The following is a 26,226-nucleotide window of genomic DNA, read 5'->3' as shown; positions in this document are numbered from 1 at the left end:
GCACCTGAAAGGCCACTACACTTATGATGGTCATAAACACACCTCATAATCCACAACTGACTACATCAGAAGGCATTGTCTAAAGCGTTTGCCTTGGCCCTCAATGTCCCCAGACCTAAACATCAAACAACTAAACAGACCTCAAAAGAGCAATGAAGCCTTTTCCAGGATTAAAATTTCTAAAAATCCCCCAACCAAGAACTGGAAGTCTTAGCTGGCTACAGAAAGTCTTTACCATAATACTTTCCAAATGGCATGAGCACTCACTCAGGTTGCTTAGGCTTTCGCTCCAGGCACTCTTCCTTAAAACTCTGAAATTGATTTTTTTTAAAAAGAAGAAAATAAAAAGAGTGTGCTATCTCTACAATGCTGCCTTTTGGAAAACGAGTCATATTGTTTGTGTTTAGCTGTACATGGTAATATTGGACTACTGCAATACTCACCAAACATTTATGTGTCATTTTAAAGCAGATGGGGGCGGCAGAACTTTCTTTAATCATGACCAGCATTCATACTTACGGACCTTGGCCTTTCTGGACTAAATTCTCACACCAATGTTACACAATCTTACTGTAAACTTTAATTCATGGTTGTTTGTGTCTGAACATAACTATTTATAGTCTAACCTCTTTAATTTCTTGTATTTTCTGCTCCATCTGCCTTCTGTTAAAAAAAGACTAAAAAGTTCTCAGCAATTAACTTGGCGAATAGATGCAAAATAAGTTATAATAAACTTGAATAAAGCTTAATAGGATTATCCATTGGCTGCACAGGCAGGAATCACAATGTCAGAAGCTTTTCTGATATAAGCACATAATGATGCTTAAGTGCAGTACCTATTTAAGCAAATGCAATTGGAAAATACATGAGGAAGCAATTCTGGCTTGGAGAAATAGCCTAATATATGATCATTAAGGACTCTCAGGGTTGTATTCAGTCATCTCCAGGGAATTGACTGATAGATGGAGACAGTCTTGGATAGGGATATCGTAAAACTGAACTAAATGAAGTTTTAAAAATTAAATTTGTGCCTCCAACGAGGGAAGCCTTTATTGCAAATCCAACAGAGATCCCTGATTACATGCAAGTTGGTTGAGCTCTGATAAAAATGGCACAAACAAGGACAAAATAATCATCTAACAGATCTCTCTCCCTCTTCTCCGCTCCCTCTTTGTGAGCTGTATCTAATGATTGGCTAAAAATACCCTGAGATCAAGGATGGTACCGTCAACAGTGCAAGGAAAGATGGGATGAAAGCAAGAAGTGCTTTCTAATGGCAGGTCTTGTCTCTTGGTGATTGGTGCTGTATGTATGGATCATTAAAATCCTCCTTTCTCCGCAGGAGCTTTTTCTTTTTTTTTATGAACGGTAAAATAAACCCTGTTGAGTTGAAGGGATATTTTGTATCGAGGACAAAATGGGCTCAATTAGACTCTCAGAATCATAGTCGTAATCACAGTTTGAGCATTTGCAGGGAACTCTGAAGAACAGGTGTAAGCTTCCAGATGTGTACAGTACGACCACTGTTTGTGATATTCATCAGCGCTCATTCAAGTGCGATTGATTTGTTTACAACCTTTGGGCCACAGTTAGTCAGCCAAAAGAGAGACACACATGGGGAAGTGCAGCTAAAATTTATTCTGCTTGTCATCTGAGATCAAGAGGAATGGCTTCGTCTTGCCGTCATTAAAATAATAAATATGAAATTTCAATTTTCAAATTAGAGCCAATCACAAAGGGGAGGGCTTTGCAAATTTTGAGAGAACATTTTAACAGCTGCATGCTCTCTTGCAGCCATCTTAGATGTGGTGATTAGGAGGAGACAGCTATTCTGGGCATAAATCCGCCAGCTGTACAGATCCCCACATCCTGAAGCTGTGATCCCTCTCTTCAAAGCAACACTGAGACGTGTGTGACTGGATCAAGTCCAAGTTTAACCTTGATGCTAAATGAAATGTGTTATTTTCTGAGAGTCTTCCTGCAGTGCTGTGAGAGCTTCTTCTGGTGCTTTTTTGCTATTAAAAATGAGGAAAGGCATTTGAAATTGGTGTTGATGAATTGTAACAACGATGACATCCACACTGTGTCACAAATCAAAGAAAAATGAGGGTTATGGTTACAGGTAATTGGGTAGCTATTGAAGCATTTGGGATACATTGTTTGGAGGAATGTCAAACAGCAAGGACACAAACAAATAATTTCACTGAATATTAGAGATGCAGTTTAATCTGTTTTGTGTCTATTACAAACATAAAAGCAACACTACATCATTTGTTGCATTGATTTTAGTATAATTACTGAAATCACACATCATTATATCTAATTAGAGTACCAAAAAAACCACAGCTGAGTTTGGAATGTCCTTAATTATCAATCTAAAATTCTCCAAAGTGTTTACTTGAGTGTAGCAACAGATGAGGTATATAGCTTTGTAGCTTTATCAGTGCTGCTGCTGTTTCAAACCAACAAATTCCCTAATAATATAGGACAAAACATGCAAAGATAGAGCCTCCCACTTGATATCCAAGGTTTCTCATTTAATATTGCTTTATTTTTATCAGTTCATTGAGAAATTTATACAAATGAAAATAATTCAGCTATGAATGAAATGACCTGGTTGCCATCAGTCAGTTTAAATCACATATTAACTATTTACTTGTGGCTATCCATGATGTTTCCCAGTGGAGCTGCAGCAGAAAGATGTTCACGGGGAGAAATAACTGGAGTTTCATTTAACTCTAAAGGGGAATTTCAATTGCTGTATGCAGGGTTTTTAATGCTTCTGTCTTTGCATTCTGGTTGCAAAATAAAGAAAAATATGTTTGTTTGTGTTCCTTCAGAACTGAGCTTGGTCTATTAAGCACTTTGTCTTGTTTGTCATAGTTTATGAGTCATTACGTGGTTATGAAGAATGTGTAAATGTTAAGCAGTCTAACCAGAGATCGAAACAAGATGGCCCACTGAAGAGTAATTTCTTGCATCTGTGTTGTGTGGTTTTCCCAGTGCGGCACACCCCTAAATTTATCAATCTAAATGGGGGAAGAAAACATGGACACATATTGTGATTGATTCTTTCCACCCACAGCCTCTTATGGATATATAGAACTCATTTTACTGAAGCCACAGATATTTTCAACACTATGATGCCAGCCTTCTATTTTTCAGACCAACAAAAAAGGAGAAAATTAAGTTTGTTTGAAGCTTGTGAACATGATTAATTGTGTTAGTGTAAAAAGGTCTCAAGTCTTTTTCCTTTTGCCCATTCTGATTTTTAAAGAACCTGCCCCTCCAGAGGTGTCTGCACAGCCTTCCTCAAAGCAGCAAAATACCACCATTCCCTTCTCTGCCAGCATAAAAAAATAACACACACAGAATCTTGTTCTCTAACAGAAATTTCTTTTTTTTTATCTACTTCAGAGGATAGTGAAGTCTCATTTTTACAAGGAGAATACTCACTGCTTATCCATTTGGCATTTGGGTCATGAACCTTGAAGTCTTTTTTGAAGAGGTCTCCAACTGTCACCTTGCCCTTCAGAGCCAGATGGTCATCTTCACCTGCAGCAGAAAAGATCACAGTTTCAACTAAACATGAATTCACACATGGCTAATTTTATACACCCGTCTACGTGTCTAAAATTGGATTTTGCTACATAGCTGAATCAGATTATTGCTTCCTCCAGACACAGCCCGATCCGAGTTATAAGCAATCAGAAAACACAGTTTAAATGGCAGTCTTATCTGGTGTAAGGTCTTGATCAGGTTAAACTTAATTAACAGGAATAACTCAGGTGAATGTTACTGTGTTTTGGGTCAAGCTGCCGCCTCTCCTCTTTGGTGGCAGTGGACATGTTGAACTAAGGTGACGTGAAAACATTCACTGCTATTGTTACTGTAGGTGCAATAAAAACCTTAAAAGAGTCCTTCATCACACAACATGTCAGAAAACTGAAACACATAGAAAAGCAATATTTTTCTCTGAAACCATGCACAGTCAATATGTTTTACATGAGCATGAAGTGATGGGGAAAGAGACATGTTGAGAAAACTGACTCTGAGAGTCATAAGTCACTTGATGGGACTGTCCAATTTCACACAAATGACAAATGTTGCACACGCATCATGACTTTCTGTCACCGAAGAACATTAATGTGACCTATGTCTGAAGCTGTATTCACATTTGACATTATTGTGATCCATTAGCTCTCTGATTGGATCACCCATCACAGCGCCACTCAGGATGCATTCTGGAGCAGACCATGCAACGGACGAACCCCACATCAATGGAAGTACGTATTTTTTAGAGCTAATAAAAAAAATCACCTAATCAAACATGTTTAACCCAGACTTATAAAAGGGAACAACATTAGCCACAGTGCCAGCTAAATTCAAATAATGCATCAGATATCTGTGAGATTATAGTGAAGAAACTATTTTTTGGGGTAAAATTTGGGCTGACCTGGATTGTTGAGTCCCTTGTTATTTAAAAAAAGACCCTTTCTGACAGGAAACACCCATCTGTGGATTATCAGGGGACGTTACAGGTGAGTTTCCTCAACAGTGCCATTTCTTTTATTGCTCTTTGGTTCTCTTATACTGTAACTTAACTGAGCTTATAGAAATGTTTGTAAAGTATTCTGCAATAAGTGTAACTCAGGTGAAAATAAAGCATGTTCAAGTATAATGATATAGTCCAGTTACTGAATACATTTGTAATTTTACAGAAATACTGGTGGTAGCTCAGAATGCATGTCAACCCCAGCTGTGAAAACATGACCTTCAAACTGTCTTGCTTGTGATCAGATCATCCAGGACGCATGTTAATACTAAATGTGAACAAGGCCTCAATGACTGAAATGCATCACTTTAACAAATCTATGAAGTCTGCGCCATCAAGTGTCTGAAAAAGACTTCAGTCATCTCTGTGTACCTGGATGGGAAGATTTAAGTTCCTGACATAGACATTCACTACCTGCAACAATGATGGTATCGCATTAAGAATGATCCACAACGTCAGCCACGCGAGTGTCTGCAAATGATGGATCAACACATCGTCTACCTGCGAGAACAAGCGTCTTAAAACAAAACCACAGCAACATGAAATACAAAGAAAGTCACAGAAGAATAAAACAAATTTAAGACAAACGGTTAACAGCTTCTGTTTGATGATTTCATGACATTATTTTAAATTCATTTCACCACTTTGTAAGGCCAAGCTGAATCAGTCATGATAGAGCATGCAGAAAGGAGGAAGACTGTGTGAGAGAATGCAGGATAATGGAATGGATTTCTTTAAATGTTGTCCGCTTAAGTTTTGATAAAACTACAATAGAAAAATGTTTGACATTTATGAAAAAAGGATTCAAACAAACCATCATGTCGTAAGACTCTGCTTGGAGAAGCATAAATTATGTTTGTATGATGAGGCAGACAGGCATCTTATTAAGATTTTCAGGGGAAAGAAAGATCAAACAAAAAAAACAAAGTGAATTCTATCAGGAAAATGACAGAGATACGAGTGATTTTCTTTTTACATTTACAACAGAAGCCGAGGGAATATATAATGTCCTTTTTTATAACTCTCCCAGCATCTTAACAACATTTGCCTGCAGGCTGTTCACCTTTCAAAGAATGACAACCTTCTGGAGACACACAAGAGTCTAATAAAGTCAGCATCATCTCAACTCCCTCAGGCCTGTGATTAAAACTAGTGTGGCTTCTGATCGTCAGACCAGACACGAATATTTACAGCAGATGCTTCCTGCAATTCATTCCAGCTTAATTTCATCCATCAATGCTCATCATATCATCTCCTGCTCCATAAAACCAGCCGTTTATTTCACCTCCATAAAGTGGGAGGATTAAAAGCAATATTATGTCGCATCTCTTTGTTTCTATTCAGTGTTTTCTCACTCTGAAGTGTCATTTTGGTGAGTTTCTGTCAAATGGGGCAGAGAAAACAGTTTCTGTGGCAAATTTTTTTTGAATGATGATAAATTCTGCTTTATTTACACCGAGGATGAAGGATGAAGATCAAACAACGTCATGGAAAGAACATTTATAAAAATGAAAAAAAGACCAAAGGTTTTTAAAGACATAAGGACACCTAATCTAAAATACAACATTACAAAAGAAATTCAAACAAACATGAAATTACTTCAATCTGAGGACATTAAAGCAATAATTCATAATAATTGGTGATTTTTAATAAAAATAATACTCATCTGAAGAAATATTATAGCTTTTTGGTTCCTGGCAAACTATCAGGTTGTTATATATCAGCAAAACAAATGTCCTCCCCAAAACAACACCATGGATCATTTAATTATGCAGGAGATTACACCATCAAAGGAATATGCCATCTCTATAGTGTCACCAAAATGGTGAATGTGGTATTTAAAAAAAAAATATGCCCTGACCATTATCATTTCCTAACCTTAACTAAGAACCCGGTGATGTTATGGCCTTAACCCAAAAAAACTACAAAACATTCGTTGTCTGGGTGTTGAAGTCACCATCCTCCTCACCTCCTTCATCTAAGGAAACACTTAAGAATAACCTTTACTTTGATGTGAAAACACTCAAACGAGTGGCTCATCCCGATGAGCCCGTGGGTCAAATTTCAAGCTATGAATAAATGACCAACAGTATTTGGTAATTTTGATTGGAGATGCTCAGCTGGTGTGCATACTGAGCAAAAGCCACGTGCAGTGCTGTGCAAAAAGCTCAAGTCCCACCTTTCTTTATATTTTACTTCCAAGCAGCCAGACTTTCCTTTAACCTTTTAAAGTGGTCTAGAACGCCAGTTCTCTGGGCTTTCTGAAGACCTCTCAAAGTTTTCAACATTAGATGCTTTTCCACTCAGTATCAGTCCAGTGTAACTGACCATTTTCAGAAGACTGTGCTTTTCAGGTCTGTCAAACCACTAAACACTGACCTATAAACCATTCATAAGAAACCAACTCAAGACATGAAAGAGAGTCATGTCCGCACACATCAAATAACTTAACAAAGCACCTCATTTTCCTGGCAGTATATGGGGAAATCTTGTACAAAAACCTTGAACAGCATCAGAGAAGAGCAGATTTTTAACTTTCCGGACCGAAAAACCATTAGTTACCAATGAAAGGGCTGTATCACCGATTTTCCTGCCAGTGGAATGTAAGACTCTCGGCTTTGACGGCGTTCCTCCTTTTTTCCTACTTTCAATGCAACTGATGGATTCACTCCACAAAGAGCAGTATCGACAGCTGGCTTATTCAAGCTACAGAAACTTGAAGGGTAAAATATCGTTGCCTGGTGATTTATCTGAAATACATTTCAAATGTTGAACATGTTGTGTTTAAGTGCCTCTGACATCAGACATTTGGAGCAGTGTATTCACAGAGTAAAGAGCTTTGCGAATGAAAAACAGAGATGTTTGGCAGAAAAATCTAAGTCAGGTTCTGAGCAGCCTGTAAGAATATACATTTTTATAATCTAATCAATATCCAACAAGATTGTAAGTAGCATGTTTATAGTCTTGCAGGGACTATAAGATAGGGGTTTAATAATTGAATAAAAGAAAATATGCTTCATTGTGATGGGTTCACAGCTGCACCTGAAAATAAACTGACTGAACACTACAATGAGATTAGATGATGATAAAAACTAAAGAAGTTTGAAAAGATGGATTAAATGACCTGCAAAGCTCTGGTTTAATCCAAAGCAGCATCAGCGGCTCCGTAGCATTTTTTTATTTCAAGTGCTACCATTTGTAGTTTTTCACAGGAAAATAGGAACTCTTCTATCCATCTCCATCTCCAGGACCCACCATCCTTTATGAGTAATGGTGGTCTGTAATATTTCTCTGTGGGAAAAGCAAATGTAGTTCTACATTCATCGAATGCAAGTCAATACCAGATCAAGAGCATTTAAGAAAAGATCTTTGGCATACAGATAACAAAGAAAGCTTTTGTTTGGTTCGTTTTTGGCAAAATCCAGCAAATAAACAAAATTGAGTTTCCATTCTTTGTGTTTTTTAACTAACTTCCCTCTCGTTAGATGTGCATAGTGTTTTGAGGCTAACAGATGAACAAACACCAACTGATCCTCGGTTCCTGACATCACAGGGGACAAAGACACCTTTGAAAGCATCTGCTTGGTGCATCAGCTGAGTATTAATTATCTTAAGAGTCAGACTGTTTATAGGCTGCAGGGAAACTTAAATCACGTGTGCTGCAGACTCTCATCAGATGGTGAGGGTTAGAAGGGATAACTGATGAATTTATGATGAGTTATGAGTGCTCTATGTATGACTTAAACAAAGAGGAAGCCTGCTGACAAAATAGTTAAAGATGTGACAGTTGATGTTTTAAAGGAAAATCTCTTTTCTCGTGTTAGGTATGTTTCAACTTCACAGAGAAATGGGATAACAACAGAAACTTAGAAAAAGAGACCTCTGCTCAGAACAATGCAACAGCAGAAGGTTGTGTTTTCATATAATGTAAAAAAGTGCTCTGATGGTTCAACTTAATGGTCTTTCAGTCTACAACTTAACAGTTTTGGTTAACATGGAAATCTAAGATTTATATTCAAACAAATGCCACTGAAGTTACCGTTTATTTCCAAATGAGGTAACACAGTGGTGACTGAGCCTTTGGTCCACTGACGAAACCATTCTAACTAATTCAAACAGAACATTTCACATTGCTGCAGCTTCACATTAAGAGGTAATAGCGTATTTTATGGTGGAAAAGATAATATTTCCTTTCCTTAGTCTAAACGTGCTGGTTGATTAAATTAAGTGAATAACTGGACCTCTCTTGTGAAGCATTAGATCACCATCATCAAAAACAACTAAAGCAGTAGAGTTCTGGCAGCCAGAATCTAAAGTGTGTTCATAGACATTCCTACTCAATCAGAAGGGATTTAGGTTGAAGCTGTCACAGTTTATGTTTTGTTAAATCTTGTTTCAGGTCTTTTCATGTTTTCAGGTTCTTTGTCATGTTTTTAGAGTCAGTTCTTGTCATGGTTCTCCCCTGCCATCAGCTTCACTCACATCACCTGCGTTCATTATCATCAGCTGCACTCATTCAGTAATCACTCCCTCCACAGCATTTAGTCTCCTGGTTTTCTCTAATTCATTGTGGAATCCTCACTTTCACTACCCTTCATGCCACAGTCGCCAAAGTTAAGTCTTGGTCCATAGTCTTGTTTGCCCACAGCCGATGTTAATCATAGTCTTGTTAATTCAGTTAAATATGTTTGAATCCGGCTCTGCTGCGCCCTCTGTTTAACCTTACTCCCTGTTTTTGTGTTGGTTGGAAATAAACCTTTTCTTTTAATTGAAAGACTGACAGAAGCTTTTCCATTGTTTTTTTTAAAAAAAAAAAACGAGCAGAATCCAGCATTTCAAGTGTTATGTTGTGAAAAAATACAAGAAAACTCACAGTAATCCAGAGAAAGTCTTTACCAACCCCCTGTTTCAATATATTTTGCTTCCAAGCAACCAGACTTCCTTGTAATCTTTTAAAGTCGTTTAGAGCAAAAGTTCTCCAGGATTTTAGAAGGTCTTTCAACATTTTTCTGTATGAATTAGCCATTTTTTGCTCATTGCTTCTTGTACCTGACCTTTTTTCATAAGAATGGATTAATCGTTCAATGCCTAAAAAAGATTTAAGGGATGTACCAGAGTTGTCACACACACACATATAACAAACAACTGTAAAGAACCAGTTTTAAATTGTATCTTTAGGAACTTTGTTTCTAGCAGTCTGTCAAAAAGACAAATTTGTTCTCATCTATGAAAAATGCCAAAAACGATACAGTTACATGGAATTAAATTGTATTTTTTCCACCAACAAGGTGATTCCCAAATAGCATTTATTTGAAAACTTGGATTATCTCAGCATGGTGTGCAGCGTGTCCTTAAAAAAAATGAGTGGAGGACAAAAGAAGAAGTGGCAGGCCTAAAAAACCATCTACAGCAGATGAACAGTATCTGAAAGAGGAGGCTGATATTACTGTACATCTGTTTCCTCAACCCAACCAAGTGGATTTTAATGTCTGAACCTAATAGATGGCATTTAACACTTAAAGTAATTGTAAAACCTAAAACTAACCAAAGACAAACTAACATAACTTTAAAAACCAGTATACAGGATACAAGTGTGCAAATAAACTTGCTAATTAGTGTACAAAATGTTGCCAAATGCAACTGAAGTCGCCAATTCCTCTTGCCAGAGAGCTATAACGTGACAGTTGGCTTCATGCAATAATCTCAGTGACTTCTCACAGCCTCACCAAATAAAAGTAGAACGTTAACCTCCCACTGTTTCAGCAAGCTGCCACTCAGTCAGCCTGACATCCCTCAGTCTAAGAAATAACCAGATGCCAATTGCCAACGTCTGACCTAGATGTATTGAAGAACAGAGCAACCTCTTAGTAATATGGAGCTTTCCGTTACAGCAGATCCAGGTTGTCAGGGGAGGAAGAGGAGAAGGAGTTCAAAACTCTTAGCGTGTGTGCTTATGTGTGTGTATAAGTGTGTGGGATAGAACAAAGTGGTTGTCAGCTGCAGTTAGAAGCTGGCTGGCCTATCTGGATAGGAAACATCCATCAAACAAGCCTCCTAACTGAGTCGAAACAACTCCTCTGACGAGCTGCACCGCCACAGTTTACTGCTCAGAGTGGGCTGCCTTTGTTCCCAAAATGTTTCTCCTTTAAGTGTAATTGGAGCAAAAATAAGATGTTCTGAATGACTAATGGGTTTTGCATTTTAATAGGAAAGTCCTCCCTAAAGCTCTTAGAGTGTAATAAGTTGCAGGTGATTTACCTTATATTCTTGGGCCCATTTGCACTGCAAGAAATGCAGTTTTGTCTGTAATTAAATTCTTCAAGTCTTATTCTTAAAAACAATGGAAACAGCCTTATATATAATACTGTTTTGGTTTAAAATCAAGCCTATTTTTCTTAAACCTGCTTTAATAATATGCTTTGTTTTTTCAATTGAACACATACTTCCTTTTGAAACCAAATGGAAGCATTCCACCATTAGAAATGAGACATTTTCAGGATTAAATGCCAACAACTGCCTCCAAGAGGTGTTTTTCACTTTGTAAATCCTTCGTATTCAGAAGGATACGCGGTCAAACATTTTTTGTCTGCTTTGTAGCAGCTACAGCAGAGGTTCTGATTGTACCAAGTTCTTAAATTGTAGCAAGCATTAAGTTGTGATATCAGAATGTTAAGGCTTTCTATGACTGTCATACAGGGATGAATTCATCCAAAAAGAAGCAGAGATCATTTCTCCACAGGTAGGAGTCTGAATAGGCTATGGTGCCTTATAGAAAGAAGCGCTACTGCAACTTTGGAGATCATCGCAAGCAATATATGAGATTTAATAAGCCATTTCTGCTGCACCACAATGTGAATACCCGTGAAGAGAACGACAGCATAATCGTTTTTCTACATAGAGAAAAAAAGTGCACACTCTGCCTTTTGAAAAGGATCAGAATTCTCAGACACTGATAAATTATTAAATTTGTAGCATTTACAGCCGATATATAGTTTCAGGAAAAGATGCTGCAAGAGGGAAAGTGTTCCGTATGTGGGTGGTCGTGCCAAAATGGAAGTTCTTACCCTCCTTGCTTTGTCATCAGGTCAAACATGGTCTTGTCCAATTCAAGGGTTTGAAACTACAGACTTTGTTGCATATTCCTGAGATTTGGCTTACTGTATATCACCTCTTTAAAAATCCCTTCTACTACTGGAGACAACAACCTCAAAGCTGAAACCTTCTGGGTGAAAAATACAGTGTGTAAATATTTTATGAAGACTTGGATTATGCAGTATGTCAGACCTGCTTGGCACCTCTAAATTAACAGCTTTAAATATCTGCAAAGAACATATATACAAGGATTTCTGTCAAATGGGCTGATTACACTCAATAAACTGGTTATTTTGCAAGTGCAAGTTTGGCCCTTGAGGTGCGCTGGACTTGCACTACACAACAGGAAGTACATCAATCACAAACAAAACTGAATGATTTCAGCTGATCGCTTCTACTTTTAAGAAGAATTTGATGTCACTGTTACTTCTGCAATCATTGTATCCTCTCTGGTTTTGGAGGATCATATAGATTCCTTTCAAGCCGGATGGCAATCCTCTTCCACCTCTTCGAGTTTGTCAAACACGCCATTCGTGCAAGAGGTTAACTGGCCTTAAAAACGAGACGCACGTCTTGGCTGCAACAACACCAAAACACTCAGCCGGCCAGGTAATGTTGTGAGTTTTGGATAGAGATGCAATGACTGCAGTTTCCTCAGCAGATTCTGACTTCCAGGAAATATCCAATCTGACAACTACGGTTTTCTTTTCAAGAACTACAATAAGTCAATATCAAATCATTTTTGTAAGTTTAGTTTGATTGAAAACTGTAACCGTTAAAAGATTTTTTAATTATTGAATACAACATTTTATAAAACAAACTTCAACTACAGAGCTGTTTTAGTTCTTTTGAAAATTAAACTTATGTAGCAGATAATATATACAGAGTAATGAAACGAGGTACGTTTAGGTTGTTGTCAATAAAGTAGAAAAAGTGTGTTCACTTAAACATTAATTGATTTGCTATAACTGCATGACTGATGTATTTGCTGGCAAAAAAAAGCACTACAGTACTGAAAATATAGGGCTATGTGCATGGAAATTGGCTGGTCACCAGAGAGAGAACTCTATGTCCAAACAAGCATGAATAAGTAGCTGCAGTAAATTAGCATCATACTAAGAAGGTTTAGTTTATTTGGCAAGTGCAACAAAGTGTGACAGACAGCCTGGCATTAAAGCAAGCAAAACATTTGTTATATAGTGACCTTTAGAGAGGACGTGAGATAACCAGCTACTGGCAGGGGTTGCTTGCAGGCAGTTTACTGAATCTTTGTTTTTCCCTTTGCTCAATGTTTAATAAGAATGAATAAATACAATTTCAAAAGCACCAATTCGTTTGGAATTTATGTTTAGAAGAAAAGGAATTCAATAGCTCAAAACCAAAGACAGCATTTTGATGTTTGAATCTGTGAGTGTCTTAAAGCACGTTTAATATACTTTATACTTCGAGGAGAACGGCACCTCTTTTGTCCCACTCTCAGTATATACACGTTATGTGCAAATTTTGTAAATTGTGGGTTTTATGTCAACTTATCTCATAATGAAGAACTATTATGCAGTGAGAGTTTAAATTAAGATTGACAGGACTTTGAAATGAAGTCAATGTGTAAGTGACTTAAATAGGCCTACCTAATGGACAGCATGGGGTAGAGTTAAAGAATGAAGTCTCACAAATGTCTCAACTTTTAATTGGATTTGTGAGCAATCGAAAGTGAAAATATTCTTTAAGGATTTTGAGTTTTAGTCATTAATTTTGTGTTGTATTTAAAGCAAAACTTGTTAACCTTTAGAAGAAGGTGGATTCAGCCCTCTCTGCTGTCCTCAAGCACTGGCTCCAAAGCACCTCCATGCAGAGGAGCATGTCATGCATGCAGAGGCTATAGCAGTGTGCTTAAGTTATAGATTTCACATCTGTCTATGCAAACTAACTGGGCCTACAGACACACTACATGTCTTTTTTTTCTGCATGGGAGTGTGATCCAGGCTCATGTGTAGTCCGTCCACACAAGCGAATATGGAAATCAAGAATTGATAACTGACTCCAGTTAGAGACTCTCTAAGTCTTTAACTCTAACTTATTCCCCCTCAGGCACAGTAGATTTGCACATACTGCATGAAAACCAGGTTTAACTTTTTCAAAAGCCAGAAAAACCTTTTTAATCTTTTTGCTAACAGATTGTGTGTCTTACTTATTACTAATGGGGCATAGTGACAGTTTCGGCAAATTTAACAAAAACATTTTTGTTTACCATAATCTGCTTTAATAAAGCATGATGTCTATGTTGTTAATTATGTATAAAAGACTGTAAAGTAGGAAATGCGTCAGTGTGGCACTGTCTTCGAACTGACTTGCTGTTACCTAAAAGGAAAAACAGTGTATTTTCCATGATTGTCAGTTAGACTGGATGCTCCTATGTAACTAATCATTTAAAACTAAACAAGACTGACAGCCAAAACTCTGAAATCCAGGCTTGACAAACCAATGAATGATGTTTAGATGGCTAGATCCATCCACCCCACTGATGTTAGCGTGTATTTCTCCCTCTGATATTACCATTTGTGTTGCCCATCACAAGACACGAACCAGTTTGTGGCATAAGTGCACAGAATTCATCAGATACCAAGACCCCAGTCGGGACCTGTAAAGCTGGAAACAAGAGCAGTCAATCATCATCTGACTGACAAGTGCACCTCGACAGTCAAAACTCGCAAGACTGGCTGTTTTTTTAGGTATTTAGTGTTAGTTTACTCTAAAGCCTTCACAGCCCAAGTCAGACATTCATTTCAAATCTGTGGGAACAAAAATAAAGAATATTGAACTGTAGGAATTCTATTAAAATCCCGAATATGATAACCCTGAGAAAGAGTACAATAAACTTTGTTAGCACAAACCAACCCTCTGTCCTTGAGGAATAATTAATGGAGCTGCAAAATTCTGAGGCTCCGCTCAGCTGCTACATCCTCCTAATTAAATTACAAAAATTTTCAGAATTGAATTGGATGAGACCAGAACAAATATTATCCGTAAGCCTCTAAAATGCCCAATATATTCCAGTTTAATGGGCAGAATGTGAGAGGCCCCACAGCTTACAGGACACAGCTTGTGTGAGGATTTGGAGTGGAACAGTATTTCTGCTGAAGCAGACAAAGGCTGCACAGAGAGGGGACAGATTTAGGAGAGGTACAAGCTGGAAACACCACCTGCCCGGCCTCCACTTTCAGCCTTGACTCCTGCTGTCTCCGCTTGTTTCAGCTCATAACAAACGTTCCAGGGAGGGAACAGGTCAGTACCAGGAGGTGACGAGGACTTTTAGGGCTCGCTGCTTTGTCACCTGGCATTGCACTGTGGTCTACTCGGGTGATAATTCTGCTCCGACACCTGTCCACATCTCGAATGTAGAAAAAGACTAAATTGAATTTCTTTTATAGTCACTGACCCTGCTTTGGCACCACACCCTACACACTCTAAAAAGCATTACCTGCAATTTTTCTGTGACAGAAAATTGTAAGCAAGGACAAAGTGATTATTGTCTTTGCAAACAAATTATAGTGCATGCACACTGACAGCTACATTGACTGATTTGACTCTGGCAGTGCATAAAATCATATCTTGGAGCTTTACGAGCCTGAATGCAAACAGATGGTCTATTGATTAAACTTTGATCTAAATCTGCAAACAGAAAATCATGAAGGTCAGTCCAAAATTAAATTTGGATGCCTTAAAATGACAAAAGGAAACAAACAACTAAAATATGTGTGTGCACAAAAAAAAAAAAACGATGACGTGAAGGAGGCATACGGGGGACTTGTTAATGAAGAAAGTAATGTTGCGCAAGATGAATTAAATTATGTTTATGGACCTTCAGCAAATGTGACTGTTAAAGTAGGAGTGCCTAGGTGGATTTTGAGTGTGATACTAATGTGGGTGACACTGCAAACCCTGCACTGGCCCTGGGCCACACAGAGACAGAGATACACTGACACTCGCATATTGTTCTTTGCCTTGTTTGTGGTGAGATTGATTGTGAAACTTAATGGGCATGTCTGTGCATAACAATAGCTGTATAAACAGAGCGAAGTCAAGTGAATGCCGTGGTGGCCTCCTCCCCTCCTGTCCTGCATCGTGTACCTGGTGTCAACAGGATGACTGAGGTGACGATCAGCGAGCAGATGACCAGAATGACAAGAAGGGCAATCGCTATTCCCTTCCAGTTCCTCTGCGGAGGGTTACTGCCCACCAGCTCCTACAGAGAGTGACAAAGAGAAGATAAAAAAAAAAACAGTCAGTAAAAAGATTATCAACAAAGTGAATCTGAGTACAATTTACAGAAAAGGGATGAAAACTACATCACGTGACAGCTGAGGGAGACGATTCAAGACAAGGAAACATTCAAAGTGTGGAAAAAAAGAGGGTATAAGCTCATGAGAAGGAAAAGTGGGGTGTCAGTCAAGGACGAACATGAGTCAGAGTCGCAGCCTCTCAAGGAGACACGATAGGAGCAGCAGCAGCAGCAGGCGTAGGAAGGGGAGAATTCTTAATGAGCCGAGCATCAACGGCCATCACGCACAAACGAATGTGACAGATAAAAATGGAGCTCACAACACGTTGGTGAATTGCATGCTTGACAACAGTCCAGAGACTGGCTTTGGGGCTGGCATAACGTCTCTGAGTAATGAGCAACCTTCAGGCATTTTTTTGTTGTCTTATCTGACCTACATATCCAAAGAGAAATAAACTTATTGCACTTTAATACTGTTCATTGGCCAAAACTGAACTACAAACAATCAAAATGGCTCTTGACAAACTATCACCACAGGAGATAAAGTAGGAATAATTGAGGGGATGTGGCTTCGGGGCGTCTTGTTTGTGCCAAAAATCAAATAATGTACAAATAATGGGAAATGCATTCGACACGGTGATGTGCAGCAGGTGATTCAAGGGACGATTAAATGGGCACAAAATTTGCACAATATATTACAGAAACAATTTCAGGCAGTCCAGTCAGCAGCTATGGGTGACTCTGGCCTTCTCTCAGCTTTATCTTTGTAAAGTTCTGCACCTTACTTAATCTCAAATGAAATACTGGCAGCCAGTTTTATTGGCATGACACCAATAATGTAAATATTGTTTCAAGCAGCGTTTAAAGGACCAGTACTTTGAAAAAGTCTTGTACAAGCAATACAAGATCATATTAAAACAAATTAAACACTTCAAGGTCAAAAATACAATGTTAAATCCACACCATCCTCTGCAAAAACGCTAAATTTAAGGTTATGTGAATATTTTCCATCCACCATCCGGCGTCTCAGGGGGGGGAAGCGGCTCACAGTCAACACTGTTTACAGTGGGGACGGGGCTTTGCTGACCTCAACTAGGGATGTTGTGAGTCGGTGGGGGGAGTACTTCGAGGAACTCCTCAATCCTACCAACACGTGCTCGGAAGAGGCAGAGTCGGAGAGCTCGGAGACGGGGCCTCCCATTTCTGGGGCTGAGGTTGCCGAGGTGGTCAAAAAGCTCCTCGGTGGCAAGGCCCCGGGGGTGGATGAGGTCCGTCCTGAGTTTCTCAAGGCTCTGGATGTTGTAGGGCTGTCTTGGCTGACACGCCTCTGCAGCATCGCGTGGACATCGGGGACAGTGCCTCTGGACTGGCAGATTGGGGTGGTGGTCCCCCTCTTTAAAAAGGGGGACCGGAGGGTGTGTTCCAACTATAGGGGTATCACACTCCTCAGCCTCCCTGGTAAGGTCTATTCGGGGGTATTGGAGAGGAGGATCCGTCGGATAATCGAGCCTCGGATTCAGGAGATGCAGTGTGGCTTTCGTCCTGGCCGTGGAACAGTGGACCAGCTCTATACCCTCGGCAGGATCCTGGAGGGTGCATGGGAGTTCGCCCAACCAGTCTACATGTGTTTTGTAGACTTGGAGAAAGCGTTCGACCGTGTCCCTCGTGGAGTCCTGTGGGGGGTGCTCCGGGAATATGGAGTGCCGGACCCCTTGATAGGGTCAGTTCGGTCTCTGTATGACCGGTGCCAGAGTTTGGTCCGCATTGCCGGCAGTAAGTCGGATACGTTTCCGGTGAGAGTTGGACTCCGTCAGGGCTGCCCTTTGTCACCGATTCTGTTCCTAACTTTTATGGACAGAATTTCTAGGCGCAGCCAGGGCGTTGAGGGTGTCCGATTTGGCGACCTCAGAATCGGGTCTCTGCTTTTTGCAGATGATGTGGTTCTGTTAGCGTCGTCAGGCCGTGACCTTCAGCTCTCACTGGAGCGATTCGCAGCCGAGTGTGAAGCGGCTGGGATGAGAATCAGCACCTCCAAATCCGAGACTATGGTTCTCAGCCGGAAAAGGGTGGAATGCTCTCTCCGGGTCGGGAATGAGATCCTTCCCCAAGTGGAGGAGTTCAAGTATCTCGGGGTCTTGTTCACGAGTGAGGGACGAATGGAGCGGGAGATTGACGGGCGGATCGGTGCGGCGTCTGCAGTGTTGCGGGCTCTGCACCGACCCGTCGTTGTGAAGAGGGAGCTGAGCCAGAAGGCGAAGCTCTCTACTTACTGGTCAATCTACGTTCCCATCCTCACCTATGGTCACGAGTTGTGGGTAGTGACCGAAAGAACAAGATCGCGAATACAAGCGGCCGAAATGGGTTTCCTCCGCAGGGTGTCTGGGCTCTCCCTTAGAGATAGGGTGAGAAGCTCAGTCATCCGGGAGGGGCTCGGAGTAGAACCGCTGCTCCTCCGCATTGAGAGGAGTCAGATGAGGTGGCTCGGGCATCTGGTTAGGATGCCCCCTGGGCGCCTCCCTGGGGAGGTGTTCCGGGCACGTCCCACTGGGAGGAGACCCCGGGGAAGACCCAGGACACGCTGGAGAGACTATGTCTCTCGGCTGGCCTGGGAACGCCTCGGGGTCCCCCCGGAAGAGCTGGAAGAAGTGGCCGGGGACAGAGACGTCTGGGTTTCTCTGCTCAAGCTGCTGCCCCCGCGACCCGACCCCCGGATAAGCGGCAGATGATGGATGGATGGATGAATATTTTTGTTATATTTCCTTTAGAAATCTTATATTCTGTGCGAACTGATGAACAATAGTGACACACTGGAGGCAGGAAACGTGGCTCAATGTGAGACTCATAACCAAGCAGCCTTTAAAATCTTCCACATCAGCCCTGAATAGTCTGGCTGGCACGAAACCACAACCAAGAGGGACTCTGCATAAAGGGTCCAAAGCACAAACTGTTTGTGGAGGATTAATAAGTTCTTAATTAGTTTATAGAGGATAAAAGAGTGGAGCAAAGCACATGCATTGGGGACCTGTGGCTGCTGTGTTAATGAATGCACACTAAAGCTTTAATGAAGCTGAATGGCTGAGGTATGAAGCAAACCTTTTAGTGACCTCTTTCCAACCTTAATTGAAAAGAGCCCTGGAAATCATTAGCCGGCTGATAAGAGCAATCAGGACCATTTACTAGACTGCCCATTACCAACATTCATTAAAACAAGAACCAGTTACTTGGCAATATGGTCATTTGATGACCACAAGGCGGGACACCTCAAGCGGACACCAGAATTAAAAGGTTCTTAAAACTTTCAGCATTTGTGTAGAAGTCTGCTAAGTCAGTTAGCAGCTTTTGTTCCACGAGCTTACACCATAAATAGGAAAGGCCAAGCATAACATACTTCTGAGGAGCCATTTCTAATTTTAGACAAACTTTGACACTAAAACACAGGAGTTTCCTCAATAGCTCAGCTATTCAGTAGTGTCTATGGTAAAACCATTATCTTCAGTCTTTCTTTTCATGTTTCTACAAACCAATAAGTCTCTCAACCATGTACGTGAGATTATATGAAGGCCAGATGTGTTTTCCCTGGAAAATTGACTGTTTGAAGACAAATTTATTTAATTTCTCTAAACATTACATCCATAAGCCTCTGTGACAATAGGTAACTATTATCACAGAAAAAGACATTTAAGCTTAAATTCTTTTTCACCTATTAATAAGTCCTAGAAAGACTAGAGGACAGTGGTCCTGCTATAGAGTCCTCCACTTTATAGGCCACCATTGTGCAATTAAAGGATGCCTCTCTGTCAGGAGATGACCGCATGGTTAAATTATGCATGAACATAAACATGCACATATTGGAAAGCTATTTGGAGACAAAATGATTGGAAATTTGTTCCACTCGAGAACAAAAAAAAAGCGTTGCCAAATTTGTCAATTAAACGCTAGAAGTGCCAACAAACAATTGCTTATTTAGAAGTGCTGAATGCTCTACTTGGTTTATACAGTGCTATGAAAGTTTAAAGGAAAAACGATTTATCGATATGCTTCTTGTGAATCTTTATGGACTTTCCTCAATCTTATTTTTTGGACAGTTTCATACATCTTATAAACAAACAGCCAGATATTCGGTAATACGGTTCCTTCTCTTGTGCGCTATTCATCTGTGAAAGATGTGGCCTTGTAATAAAGTAGTGCTGCCAATGCAGAGTTTGGGTTTAAAATAATAACAACTTTTGTGAAGTAAACCTACAATAAAGTCTTGAAAATAAAAAGCTATGGTTAAGTGACATTACAACAGACTTTAAGCTCCGGTCATATATGCTAAAACATTCGCAATCTACAGAATTGCAAATAGCTGGACTCAGCAGAAAATGCTGTTCCTTGAGCGCTTGTTGAATTCAGTGTTGGTTGGCATTAGAAGATAAGATGAGGAGTACTGAGAAGACAGTGAAATCCTCAAGCACTTTAATAAATATGTCTCCATACAAGCTGTTGGGAAGCTGAACAGACAATGCAGTAAAAAGCCAATGATACTGCAACAGCTGCTATGAGCACGACTTCAGAGCTCTGCTTAAGTTAACTTTTACTAACTCCACTAAACCAAGTCTCTGACACATTAAAGGTGATTGGAACCATTTAATGCAATACAAAGATCTATGAACATAAATTTAAAAAATATGCCAAGTCATGAGTTCAGATCTGTCTGGGGATTATTTCTGAGGCCCACATAGAAAACTGAGTGTTGTGAGCTGACAGTCTACAATGTGATTTATGTCTGATTCTGCACTGAGTACATCTGCATGGAAAAAATCAATTTTTTGGCAGAAATGAAAATCCGATTGAAGCCCAGGGGCTGATTTTTGAGGTTGATTCTTTGTTTGATTCTGTGGGATTAATAGGGTGGAGAACAGTGAAGGAAACTGAGGGAAAACTGCTGAATAGAAAGCAACAACTCATAAGCAGTAATGAGATGTAAGGCGAACATGACAGAGAGATCGATCTGTGATGGGGCATTAAAAGAGACATCAAATTATCATGCATTGCTGAGCCATAACTGTTTATTTTGTGTTGTACTCAAATGGCTGTGCAGTGTAGATAATGTACAGAGAGCATAAATTCATTGCAGCATCCTAAATGTACCTCTTCGATCACAATGTGGTTTTTTTTCACAAATTCACAATGTATCACAACCTAAACTAGAGCTGGAAGGGCTACAGTATGAGTCACACTGTGTGACAAGTAAATGTAAAAGTTTCATTTAAACATCAATGCATTTGTGTTATCTGATACACACATCTGCCTAGCTAAAGTCACAGTGTAAACCAACCCAGGTTGAGGTAAAAATGTTACTGAACATAGTACAACCTCAGTTCCAAAAGAGTTGGGAAAATGAAAATGACATATCGAATGCTCAAAGTGAGACATTTTGCTATTTATATTATCATATATATATATATATATATATATATATATATATTGGCTCATATTATATTGGATGACAACAACAGGTCTCAAAAAGGTTGGGACAGGTCCATGTTGCCCACTGTGTAGCATCCACTCTTCTTTTAACAACAGCCTGTAAACATCTGGGAACTGAGGAGACCAGCTGTTAGACTTTTAGGGGAGAGAAATGTTGTCCTGGTCTTGTCTGGTATAGGATTCTAGCTGCTCAACAATCCTGGATTTTCTTTGCAGTCCAGACCTTTCACCAACTGAAAACCCAAAATAGCACTCAGACAACTCTACTACAAACCATGCAATAGATGCAGTGTGCAGTTTAGCATTATCTTGCTGAAATATGAAAGGCTTTCCCTGAAAAAGACGTCATTTGGATGGGAGCAGATGTTGCTCTAAAACCTGTACTTTCAGCATTGACCTTGCTTTTCCAGATGTGCCAATTTACAGATCCATAGGTACCAATGAACCCCCATACCATCAGAGATGCAGGCTTTTTAACTTAGTGCTGATCCTCTCCTCTTATCCACACACAACATCCATGATTTAAAAAACAGAATTGAAATTCTGATTTGTCTGACCACAGAACAGTTTCCCTCTTTGTATCAGTCCATTTTAAATTAACTTAAATGGCCCAGAGAAGATGGCAGTATTTCTGGATAGTATTCATATATGGATTAATCTTGGCATGACAGAGCTTTAACACCCATTTGTGGATGGCAGAGGTGGACGGCATTCACAGACAATGATTTCTGGAGGTGTTCCTGAGCTCAGTTCTGAGGGCAGTGATTTCCAGGACAGAATCAGGTCTGTTTTTAATCTAGTGCTGCCTGAGAAAACAAAGATCAATACTGATTTAATCTCCAGTCTTTTGAGGATATTGTTTACTGTAGATGATAAAGTCTTTGCAATTTTATGATGAACACAATTCTGAAATCGCTCCACATATTGTAGACAATGTTTTTGAAGAATGCCACTCCTCACTTCTGAGACTCTCTCCCTCTTTAAGCTGCTCTTTCTATACCCAATCATGTTACTGACATGTTGCTAATTAACCTAATTAGTTGGAACATGTTCCTCTAGTTGTTTCTTTTTGTACCCTAACCCTCTTATTTTTTTCAGCCTTTTGTTTTGCAATGTGTCTTTAAAAAAACTTTTTTTTTTTTTTTTTTTTTTTTTTACAGACACGCTGCTCCCATCCAATTCAAGATGAGCAAATAATTTCAACATCTGATCTGATGTGATAATCAGACCATGCATGATAATGCTAAAAAGAGCACGGATGGAAACATCAAGCAGAACTGATGTCTCTTCTTTGATAATCCTAAACCCCAAGGGGTAATCACGTATTCAGCCTGGACTGAGAATGCAGACACAGGATGAAAACCTTTCCTAACCCTCCCACTCCTGTCTCTGTGAACTATTATTATAATAATGATTAGACTAATTAGCTAGACCTGATGTGCTGAAGTAATGGCGAAATGATTACAAGCAGCCGAACGATGAGAGACGGACACGGTGTAGAACGAGTGGCATGCGAGAGTTAGTAGGAACAGTGAATAAATAAGCTGTTGGGAGGCTTCAGGAGAATTCACTGACAGGGAGGCTTGAAGCGTGACCCCAACATGACAGAGAGGGTGCACAAGTCCAGGATGCTGTGGACATCTCCTGGGCTCAAACATGAATAGAAGCAAGATCCTATAGTGTCTTAGCCCAGAGTAGCTGTCATGTGTAAATCTGTAGACCATACACAGACATCACTGGAGTCCATTCAATCCACAGGGTGTAAAACATGACACCACACAGAGGTTTGTTCCACAATTTACATGAGTTTTGATCAGTCACAGAGCACAAAACGGTGATACAGAGTTCAACCGAAAAGCTAAAAGTAAGATACATCTGCAGTTCTTTCTTCGGTGTTACATCCCGCCTTTAGCAGCAGTGGTTCTGTCAATATTTGGACTTTCAGGTCAAACTGACCAGAAAAGGACCTTGATTTTTATTCAAATATCAGTATCAATGAGAAGTCTTCAATAACTGAAGCCATATTTCATAAATACGATGCTTTCTAATCTATCTCAGATGTCAAAAAGTCAATCTGAGCCAAAGAAACAGAGTTAAACAGAATCAAAATACTGCAATATCATATAAAATACAGGAGGTTAAAATAGTTTTCATTAAGCCTGAATCTTTTTATAACACATCCAACAAAATGGAAAAGAAGCTTTGAAACTCAGTTTATAGATATCACAGAGATGCAGACAGTGGCAAACAAAGACGAACGTATTTTTACACAGAGATCTCGGAGTGTGACTCAGAATACATTGAGTCAGTCAGCAGAGATTTAGCCAGAGGTTGGGTTCCTTACTCACAGACACTTTGACAGACACAAAATGGCAACAGATCCAACATAAAATATAAAATAATGATAATATTGTCTTTCAAGGTACCAAGGTGTGATGTAAACTGATACACTGAGCAGCAACAGAGAGGGAAAAACAACTGCTGTGACACATTAGTTATTAAGTATTAAGGCCACACTTTGGTGAGAACAGAGAGAGTAGCTCCAGCCTTCCTGTTACGATGATTAGCATACAAAGAAGAACACAATTATTTTAATAGATAAGTGTTCTTTTTTCATTCATTCTGTTAATTTATTGGATGGATGTATGTATCTTTTAGTTTAAAAATTTAGTTTGACAGGGTTTTAATTTGTATCTTTCCTCTGCTTTCACACTCCTGAACTTCTCAAATGAACACAAAGTTAATCAGTAATTGTGCCCCACTTTAACTGCACAGAGACGTAATCAAGTGATTTGAAATATTCGCTTCTTTCAATAGACTTAACTTTTGCAAATAAAATCAACAGGTTTATCTTGAACAGTAGAAGAGGATTTAAACTTAATTGGTTTTAAATCTTCCCAGACAGCTTTTCTCTTCTGCCTTTCTCTATAATACTTTAATCTTGGAATTAAAGATTCCCAAAATGGAGCACCTGGTCCACCTCTGAATTTCACAGGTCAAAGAGCATCGGCTCTACGCACATACATCCAAATCCATTAGTGCTATCTTATCATCGTTGTAGAAATGGGTGTAGCGATAGGGTTGTAAATAAACAAGTTGTCTTGTTTGTTACTTATGGCAGGGGAACTCATTTCCAAGTGTCTAGTGTTTGTGCGCGTGTGCTCTTGAGCTTATTCCGCATGGTTTGTTTGATTTGTGACCGAATGTCTCCCAGTCCATTAGAGAGAAGCTGATAGCAGGCCACTGCCAGCTGACCTCTCTCTGCAGAGTTTTTCTACAAAATCACATCTGAGTAAAATAACACAATCCCCACTCCTGACAGAGCTGCTGTAAACTGTAAAAAATAAAAATAATAATCAAAACCTACATGAATGTTTCTTATGGCACACGATGTCCAAAGACTTTGAAAATATTCCTTATTTAACAGTTTTGTGCTACCCAATCCCATAACTGATCATATGTTCACATTAAATATTTTGATGCTGCTATAAACTAAATGCCCATTAATATGCAAGGGCACATTCTGCAATTAATCACATCTGTTCTACATTGTTATCACTATGGAAACAGAGTAAGAATAAACATGGTATTTATCCCTATGGCTGTAGCTTCTATGGATGGTAAACCCGCTCTATTATATGGCTATGCAAGTGATGAGGCTCACATATACAGGGAAAGCGTTTCCTGCTTGCCTCTCATGTAATATACATGAGGACAAATTTCAATTTGTCAGTCTTAACACACAGTACTTCTTTAGGAAACAAGAACAATGAGGAACACAGCCAGAGTTTCTTCTCATTTCGTCACTTTTCCTGTGGCAGTGTGCATCTACACCTCTGTCAAGGGAGGAAAAATGTACCCACAAATGTTTCTGTGACTGTGGAATACGTGAATTGAATGAATTTACTCTCCTCTTAACTTTAGCAGCACCACATGCCATATAGATATCTATACAAAGATCTGCTCAAATGCTTTATATTTAAAAAAAAAGAGAAAGAAAACAGTGGCAAATCAGTAATTGAAGTTTTTGGCTGAAATTCTGAGCTTTAAATGAAGAATATTCAGATATGTAAAATGGTTGAAATGATCTTTCATTATGGCTAAAAAATTACAAAATGAAAGAACAGGCATCAAATGTAAATAAATACATTGCATGGTGCAAAATACCCCTCTGCGGTTTGAGTTCCCAAGGAATCTCAGCAGCTATAGTGTTGGGGGCAATTTTTTCTGCTTGACTTAGAGAGGCACTTACTACTGGTGCCCACCTCCAGATCTTTCCCTACGGGATCTGTCCCGGTAGCCTGAACAAGCCACATGGGACCCACCACCTGCAGGATGCACCGTATGAGTCCAGTGGGGAGGACATTGGGTGGTGGTCAAAAGTGGAGACCTCAGCAGTCTGATCATAGCCTGCAGAAACCTAAACAGCAACAATTCAAGAATCACTCTCCTGGTGAGGTGTTGGACCACTCTGCAGTTGCCTTGGGTGAGTGGCAGCGGGTGGGAGTGGGCTGGGGTTTTACTGCTGTTTTTGCTTTATGAGACCAATGACAGTTTATGACAGTCTGGGCGGTGTGCTGAAAGGAGCACTGCCTGAGAACTCCATTGTCCTGCTGGTGGACCTAAACACTTGTTGATGACAACAGTGAAACCTGGAGGGGTTCAAATGGGAGGAACAGCCTGCTCAATCTGAACCCAGGTGATGGATTGCTGGACTTCTGTACTAGTCACAGTTTGTCCATAAAGAACACTATGCTTGAGCAAAGAGGCGTTCATGCCGATTAAGTAACATGTGGAAGATTAAGGTGTGTGGACCATTTGGCAGAGG

At 39.7% G+C, this 26,226-nt stretch overlaps 1 protein-coding gene across 5 annotated transcripts in view; it reads right to left on the bottom strand.

Moving 5' to 3' along the window:
* Positions 1–26,226, bottom strand: part of LOC140284737 (A-type potassium channel modulatory protein DPP6-like) — a 236,913-nt gene that overhangs the window by 49,677 nt on the left and 161,010 nt on the right. For all 5 annotated transcript variants that reach the window (XM_072378720.1, XM_072378722.1, XM_072378721.1 and 2 more), the window contains 2 exons: positions 15,776–15,890; positions 3,457–3,555 (listed from right to left, as the gene is read on the bottom strand). In XM_072378720.1, the coding sequence (XP_072234821.1) occupies positions 3,457–3,555; positions 15,776–15,890 (214 nt within the window). The remainder of the gene's footprint in view (positions 1–3,456; positions 3,556–15,775; positions 15,891–26,226) is intronic.

The sequence above is a fragment of the Leuresthes tenuis genome, unplaced genomic scaffold, assembly GCF_036924035.1.
Source record: "Leuresthes tenuis unplaced genomic scaffold, fLeuTen1.0.hap1 SCAF_24, whole genome shotgun sequence".
Classification (NCBI taxonomy): Eukaryota; Metazoa; Chordata; class Actinopteri; order Atheriniformes; family Atherinopsidae; genus Leuresthes; species Leuresthes tenuis.
This window is presented reverse-complemented; position numbering and strand designations above follow the sequence as displayed.